The sequence below is a fragment of the Teleopsis dalmanni genome, chromosome 2, assembly GCF_002237135.1.
Source record: "Teleopsis dalmanni isolate 2A chromosome 2, ASM223713v2, whole genome shotgun sequence".
NCBI lineage: Eukaryota > Metazoa > Arthropoda > Insecta > Diptera > Diopsidae > Teleopsis > Teleopsis dalmanni.
The window spans coordinates 210,765,214-210,773,874 of record NC_051847.1 but is presented as its reverse complement, the minus strand read 5'-3'; the positions used below and the strand labels follow the sequence as shown (position 1 = coordinate 210,773,874).

The 8,661-nt window shown below is 27.2% G+C and overlaps 1 protein-coding gene across 1 annotated transcript; it reads right to left on the bottom strand.

Moving 5' to 3' along the window:
• Positions 1–1,023: 1,023 nt before the first annotated feature.
• LOC119677771 (sex determination protein fruitless-like) lies at positions 1,024–1,362 on the bottom strand. Its single transcript, XM_038089278.1, has one exon. The coding sequence runs from the start codon at positions 1,360–1,362 to the stop codon at positions 1,147–1,149; it is 216 nt and encodes a 71-aa protein (XP_037945206.1). The 3' UTR covers positions 1,024–1,146.
• Positions 1,363–8,661: the final 7,299 nt, after the last annotated feature.

Here is an 8,661-nt window from a genome sequence, read left to right as displayed (position 1 = left end):
AAATTTTTATAATATAGTTTTAATTTTTTTAATTGTAATATAGTCGGTGTAAATTTTTATATTATATATAATTAAAAATGCAAATGTATTAGATACAGTTTTATTTTTTTTTTAATAATTATTAATTACAAGTGTTACTATTGATTTAAAAATACGTTAGTTACAGTTCATTTTATTAAATATTATTAATCAAAAATATTAGTCTATACTTAAAAATACATTTTTTTATTTTTTTAATAATTATTAATTATAAGTGTTAATATTTATTTGAAAATATATACGTATTAGTCATGATTTATTTTTATTTCTGTATTGATTATTTATTATAAACCCCAATATTATATATATAAAAATTCATTTGTGATAGTAACATTTTTTTTTAGCAATTTCGATATTATTATTTATAAGTTTTAATATTTAATTAATAGTACATTTTTTTAATAATCATTAATTAAAATTATTAATCTTTATTTAAAAATAAATATGTATGTAGTGGTAACATTTTTTTTATTTTTTCAATAATTATTAAGTATAAAGTTTAATATTTATTCAAAAATACATACGTAATAATAACAAATTTGATTTAATTTTTTGAATAGATTAATTTAACTCACTTAAATAATTAGTGAGATAATATTTTATATTAAATTTCATAAAGTTTAACTTTTCATGCATTTTTGTTATTATTATTTTTTATCAGCTTTTTTTCTATTTTTATGGGAAAACGTTAACTCTACAACTTTAAGTTTAGAAATAAAAAAACAAGAATATTTAAAATAATATTAGTAAATTTTAAATATTGAACTTTAACTCATTTAAACTTTATATGTAAAAATGTTTAATTTTATAATAGATTTCAGTCAAAACAAATGAAATTGAAGTGTCAAAACTTTTATTGAATTTAAGCCAAAAGTGCATTATTATGCAGTTTTATGCATTTTCGTTGCCTGATATTAGTAATTTGTTTGAATTGTTGATTGAAGAAGTTTTTTTTTTAAGTGTTGATTGATGTGATATGCTTTATTTTGCTTTCACATAAAAACTTTCTTTCTTTCTATCTTTCTCTTTGTTTTGGCTTTCATCATATTAGCGGTCTTTAGATATTGTTGACCGACTTTCTAATGTACGTTGTTGCTTGAAAAAACCTTACCTCGGCGACGATGTTTGCGTTGGTGGTGGTGGTGGTGGCGGCGGTGGTGGACGCACCACTGTTGGCGTGTCCACCACATTACTGCATTTATTTGCAGTTTGTAGGTCGAGCGCAAAAGTATTCAAAGGACTTTCATGCGACCGCATTGTCGTAGGTGGACCACGAAATATTGCATAAGGATTTCCGAAGAAATCTTGTGATGTGGCCATCATGCTGTTGATGTCGGAGTAACTGAAAGAAGGTAAATAATACATTATTATGGCAATGATAAACTTGTGAACATTATATTAATAATATAAAAATTTCATTAAAATATCAATAAATTATTAATAAAAAATACTCAATAATTAATCAAACATCAGAAAACCTAGTCTTGGGGTAGTACAATTTGTCTTGGGTTAAGTATTACAATGAGGATTATAGTCAGTGCGTAAGCATTTCCCTTCATCCCACACCCCAAAAAAAAATTTAAATAATGAAATATAATAAAAATTTGAAATAAAATAATGATTAGTAATAATTTATATTAATTAGAATTTATTAAAAAATTATTAAATGGAAACGATCGTTTATTGCTTAAAAATAATCAATAATAAAATATATAATAAGTAATATTAAAAACTCATGGATACTATATTTAAAAGTATAAATCACTGTTAATAATAAGTAAAATATTATTATTATTGATAATTAATATTAATTCAAATATTAATATAATATTAGCCCTTATTTTTTCTTTCAGAGCAGCAAAAAAATACTCGCAACTTACGAAAGAACACAATGGAGCAACCACAATGCTCTTAAAATGTTCAGTCTTAAGTTTTAGTGCAGCCAAGTTCAAAAATTAGTCTATTGTGAATGTTCACGTTTACTAATAAATTCATATATATAAATAAATAAATAAATTTAAATATATAAGATATTAATATTCATACAAATTAATTTTATAATTCATTAATAATTGTAGAGGCATACTCTAGCGGCTTGAAAAGTTATTAAATGATTTTGCTAATTTAAGTTATATCTTTATTAAAATAGCTTTTAACTCAAAGAACGTAGTTAATCATTAGCAGGTTTACATAATTAATTTTTGTTACATGCAATTTAAATTATAAATAAGTCTATAATATCACTAATGAGTTTTCTCTTTTATCTATGCGATAGTATATCCTCGTAATTTATTTACGGTGATGTATCTCATATGGCTACAAATTTTTAACAGGTTCTGTAAAATTGTGCTAAAAATTAAAAATTAAATATTCCGCCGTCCTTTAGCCAGTTAAATAATTTAATTATGTAAACTAATGACGAGACTGCACTCAACTGTCATTAACTTTGCGTTTTACATATTTTATTAAATAAATAACAGAACGTTTTATTTGGTATTGAAAATAAATTGACTTTTTGATTCGTTTTAGTTTAGATTAATTAGTATCTCCATTTTGTAATAAATAATTATAGAAACTGTATTTAAATATTTACACGCGACTATTTGAGAGAAGACTACTCCATAATTGTAGGTTATGCTAAATATTTAAATGGATTTTAATAGATAAAATGTACTATGTATATCTATTTAAATACATTACACGAAATACCTATAGCAAATATCAGTATTCATTTATAATCACTTAAGTGTGTGCTACACTGTCTGATATATTGTATGACATGTCGACATATAAGTGTCAGACACAATTATTAGATAGTGTGATAGCATAAGGACTATGACACTATGACCAAATATAATATTTCGTGCTCTTTTAATTTTAATTACACAAAATACCTATAATAAACATCAGAATTTAATATAATCACTTCAGTGTGTGTTACACTGTCTGATATGTTGTATGACATGTCAGATACAATTATTAGATGGACTATGACACAATGGCCAAATATTGTATTTCATGCTCTTTTAAATTTGTATCATAAATATGTATTTTGTTTCTTTTGGTGGGAATACGTGTATATTATACTGAATAAGATTCTTAAATCTTTCAGTGAGGTAATGTAATATAAGTTTCAGTCGCTAAGTGGTGGAGTGTGGGTGGTCGGTATTATAGAACTGCAAATAAGACACCACTCGTTGACAAAAACAGACAAATTTCGGCTTGACAGTATACATAATAAATATAACAAATTGAACTAGTTGAATATTCTGTAACCTTTCACTTAAGTAGGATAAAGGGGACAAAAATACTACTCACTAACTAAAACAGACAAATTCCAGATTGGAAGAAGAAATAGCGTTACTATAATCAAGCGAACTAGCGTTACTAGGATAATGCGATCTATCAACCTAATCACTTGAAACTTGTTGCATTGACGAATTGCCTATTGCTTCAGATAAGAGTTAAAGGAGCAGATTTATGCATATATATCTAAATATATGCTATAATATTTTATATGCGACTACAGTAGACACAGGTATTAGACTCTTAAATAATGCGTGGTTATTAGTTTTAAGTCATTAAATGTTAACGTAATAATGATGCTAATATAAAAGGGAAAATGTAGTGTTGAATACTTGAACTAGTTCTCTTGAATTTATGTAAATTAATTTACTAGACATCTCTATGAACATTATAAGAGTACAAGTATACTATATATAAATAATATTTTATTAAAGCAAGTTAAGTTGTCTGTCGCCCTTCAGTTATAAAAGTTACTTTGTATACAAAAGTTTTATTATTAAAATAAAAAGATTGTTTTATATAAGCTAAATAAAATAAAAGAAATATATGTGAAAGTGTTGTACAAACACTTTTGAATTGTGAAATGGAATATTTGTACGAACGTTTTTAAGGCAACCACACCGACTTGTTAAAAACATTACACAATTATAGTGTAACATAAAGAAATAATTCAATTCTATTAAGCAGACATAAGCGTACAGTCATCAGATGTTGTCAATATAGTCAGGTTGTTCCAGTTGATCTGTAAAAGACTTAGGTATGTCCATGTTTTTTCATATTTTATATGGTTAGGTTACAGTCGATAAAGATTTAAACTAGAATGGGTGAAAATAAATAACACTGCCGACCCAGAAAATTTATAAATAGATTGTTCAGGAAAATATAGACTATATAGACTATAAATAGTCTTGACAAGCTTCAGAATTTATAGAAATATATTCGAATAGACAGACTTTCATTAACAATCATAATAACATGTCTATATCAGATCTATCAGTTACTAACGAAATGTAGCCTAAACAATGTGCTCCAAATAGATGAGTAATATATTTTTTGACAGTGTAGCCATACGAAAATCTATGAATGATTTCTGTCTCTTTTGCTACCGACATCCCTTATGTATATAGGTAGTTGTCTATAAAAACTGAATCCCTCGTTCATTTAACGAAGCCTTATAACCGTTTAGTACTAAAAAAAGTGTTGTTATAGTGTTTAAAAGTATTTATATTAATCTAATATTTTTACCTAGCTCTATGCTGTATGTAGGGCTTGATTAATGAATTCATGTACTTCATGTTATGTCAGCCAGTGCGTACATATATTAACGCACTAAACAAGTTGCATTTGAATAGGAAGTGCGTTTCCCATTGTATCTGCAGAATGTAATAAAGTAAATATATAAAACTTAAATAATATATAAAAGTATTATTTTCTTTGTGCAGTACTTGAAAATAGGTAGACTGAAATAAGTACAGGTAAAGGTTGTGCAAAGACTGTGTACAAACGAGTACTTGCCTAAGGCACTTATAACACCTTTAAAGACCTTGATAGTTTCTACTACATGCAACGTTAACACACATTGTTTTCATTGAAATATATATTATTTTAATTATACATATATACATATATATATATATACACTATCTTGAAAAAAATCAAACTAAATAAAAAAAATAATATTTATTTTTAATATTAGTAAAATTAATGATTATTTTATAAGAGGAACAAATGTGTTTTTAATATAGTAGTCTATACTTAAAAACTACATAATATCTATCTATCTATCTATCTATCTATCTATCTATCTATCTATCTATCTATCTATCTATCTATCTATCTATCTATCTATCAGTGTTAAATCAGATATTCTACAAAAGCAAAGTAGAAAGTCATCTAGTTATATGTTAACACTGTTGACAGCATCAAAACAACTTTCTAGACAACTTCAAATTGGACTAGAAAGAAAAAAAATTGGCATAATAACTCTGACCATTTTTCCAGTCTTTATAATATTCGTGCTGTTTTTCTGATGCTCAATGTTTCTAGTAATGGAATCTCTGGCGACCACATTTACAGTGAAATAAGCGGTCTAACATATTCTTAGTTTCTTAATTGGCCACAGAGAAGTAAGTTTTCTTTGCCCGCTTACAGTAATCTTATTCTGTCATAAGAAGATTTTTGGGGCTTGATTTTTATTTGTCGAGAAAGGGCTTTATAAATGAATTGCTTACATAGCCTAAAGGCACATATATTGGCAAAACTGATTGTTTATTGTATTTCTAGGCAGACACATAATTGATGTTCCCAGTGGAACAGCGTTATTCCAAACTTTCATATTTACAGCTATTAACAATGACAGGGGTCCCAAGAAGCACAGAAGTTATGTTGTTGACGAAAATTATTTTTTATTATAGTCGGTATGAAATCATGTCTTCCATCTATTATAATGTGATAAAGTTGGGGTTTTGTTTTTTGATCAGGAGTCCGTTTTGACTTCACATAGGTCTCTAAATAATTATTTAACTGCTAATATAGCTTTTACTATTATTAAAGCTACGATAAGTTAAAATAACGAAATGAAAATTTAAAACGAATGCTTTAATGATATATATTTAAGCTTCCTAATTTAAGGATAAAATTTCCCTTAATTATTGTTGTTAGTTTTTACATATTTTATAGTAAAAAATAAGCCATAAACTTTCCATTTTTATTGCTGAGTAAAAAATGTGATACGTATGACATGTTGAAAATGTAAATCATACGCTCTGTAGTGCATTTGTGCCTCTGTAAGTTTGTGGCTGGCGTGTGTGCTTAAAAGGCCTGTCTGCTCATGAGTTTTTGCATTTATGCAAGTGAAATGCACTTGTAACATCTGCAAGCGACACGTTAAAGTTACTAAAAGTAAAATACAGCAAAAGTTGTAATTATTTATTACAAAATATTAACCGAAATAAGCAAAACAACAACAACAGCAACAACAACTAACAAAGTTAAAAGCGAACAAGTAAAGATTTTATAAAATTTTTACAAGTCGACACCTGGAAATTATTTCATGTAAAATTTAAATTTCCATTTGAAGAAAGTAGAGAGAAAAATTTTACGAAATATCTTTAATTAATTTATACAACTTTAATCTGTATAAGCCATCACACAAAGAATTAAATAAAAAAAAAATATACATATATATATGCAAAAGTTTGTATTTTTTTTTTACTATTTGAGTTTTCCAGGAGTTAATCCATTTATTCTCTAAATGATTTTATTGATGAAATTGTTGCCCTTAAATTTAAAGTTATAAATAATGGATATGAAGAAGTCTAAGATATTAAAAACTCTATTGAGTTCATTTATAAGCTCAACATCAAATATTAACCCTAAATGAAAATCACGGATCGCGGAATATCAATATTATTTTAATCGGTTTAGAGATTGAGGAGAGAAATCAATTTTAGCAAATCGCATTTTTAGCATGGTGATCACCCTAAATATTGACCACAAGTAAGAATATTATAGCCAATAGATATAGATATAGATATGGATATAGATATGGATACAGATATAGATATATATATAGATATAGATAAAGATATAGATAAAGATATTGATATAAATAAAGATATAGATAAAGATATAGACAAAGATATTGATATAGACAGAGGCGAGGCGTGGAATGGTTCAGAATGTTCACTGAACACCTTAACAAAGCTTTTTTTTTAGATCTTTTTTTTTCTTAGTACGAATTCTGTTTTGATCAAATTGTTAACACCTTGCCAAAAAGCTGACGCCTCGCTTCTGGATATAGAGATATATAGAATATACATACATATTACATAGTACATAAATATTACACAGATCGATTTAACAGTTTAGGAATTTCTCTAGTATGAACAAAACACAATTAAATTTATATATGTGTTACATAGATATATTTGAAGGTTGTCATTATATATTCAACATTTTTCATTCAAGTAAAAGACACCTATTTTTAAAAATAGCACACAATACAAACATAAATCAGAACATAGGACATGGAAAACTATCATGCTATGAATATGATATGAGTAGCGCTACTATGGAAAGATTGCAGAAAGATTGTAGCAGCATACGCATACCGCACAGGCATTATCAATATTATCAATATATTATTATCAATATATTATCAATCAATTATATTTGATAAGCAGAGTTAAGAAAAAATGAATCTCTCCCACATCTCTAATGTTCACGTTCCAAATTGCCACCAGCATATTTATATGTTAATGCGTTGAGTATCCACGGTAGGAAATAAGAAGGGGATATCTCAAGAGTGGAGTCTCAAGCAGTCTTTGCAAAACTCATTGGCAACTGATACGAGTCCTACTATCAAACACAAAGCCAGGGTGATGAGAGGGAGAGGGTTGTAGAAGCTGACACTCTCGAAGAACTTTATTTATAGATAAGAGCAATCATATTCAATGAGATAGGGGAGGTTATTTTAGTGCCTCTTCCAGCTCTCCTTCGCCAGTTATGGAGGATAGATGCTCTCCAAGAATATATATGTACATTCTTTATTAATAAAATACTGAAACTACTTATTAAGTGAATTTTCGGCAACGGGTCTGTCTGCTCTAAATCTATAAAGAGGTGTTGGTGCATCTGGTATCGCTACTTAAGTTACATATCTGTAAATATAAAAAATATTTATTAACTCAGTGCAAGGCAGATAGAATAAGAAAGTATTCTCGATTATAGAGTATCTAATCCAAAAAATTGTTGCAAAAAATCCCAAATCTCAGTTTCATGCTTAAGTAACTGCAAACTATTATTTTCCGCTATCTTTTTTATCGGTTTTTTTGCACTTCTGTTTTTTTGTTGAAAATATAGCTAATGCTTTGTAAACTCAAATCTAAAACCACTTGTAACTTTTTCCACAATTTAGTTTTGCACTTTGCACAATTTCTTTCATCCTTTTCGTATCCTGTTCATGGTTTTTTGTGCGCTCAAAGTGTCTGAACGCGTCATAATTGTTAACACAACAAATAAGGGGAAGAACAAGTTAACAATTGTTGACATGTTGTAATAGCAGTTGTTGTCGCCTTATAAATGTAATAATGGAAAATAAATAAAATATTTATGGTAAAGCAAAAATGGAAAAAAGTAAGACTAGACTGCAAAGAGAAAACTTGGCACAATGCGACCTTCACTTAATGTGTCAAAGGATGAAGGATTTTTTTCGTAGTATGAAAAAATGAAGTTTATAAGAACGAATGGAATGAAATACTATAAGAGGATACTCTATAAATAAGAGCATTAATAGTGGTAAATACTTACTATTCA

Coding starts and splice junctions, on each gene's coding strand:
- LOC119677771 (XM_038089278.1), bottom strand. CDS start 1,362: ATGATGGCCACATCACAAGATTTCTTCGGAAATCCTTATGCAATATTT.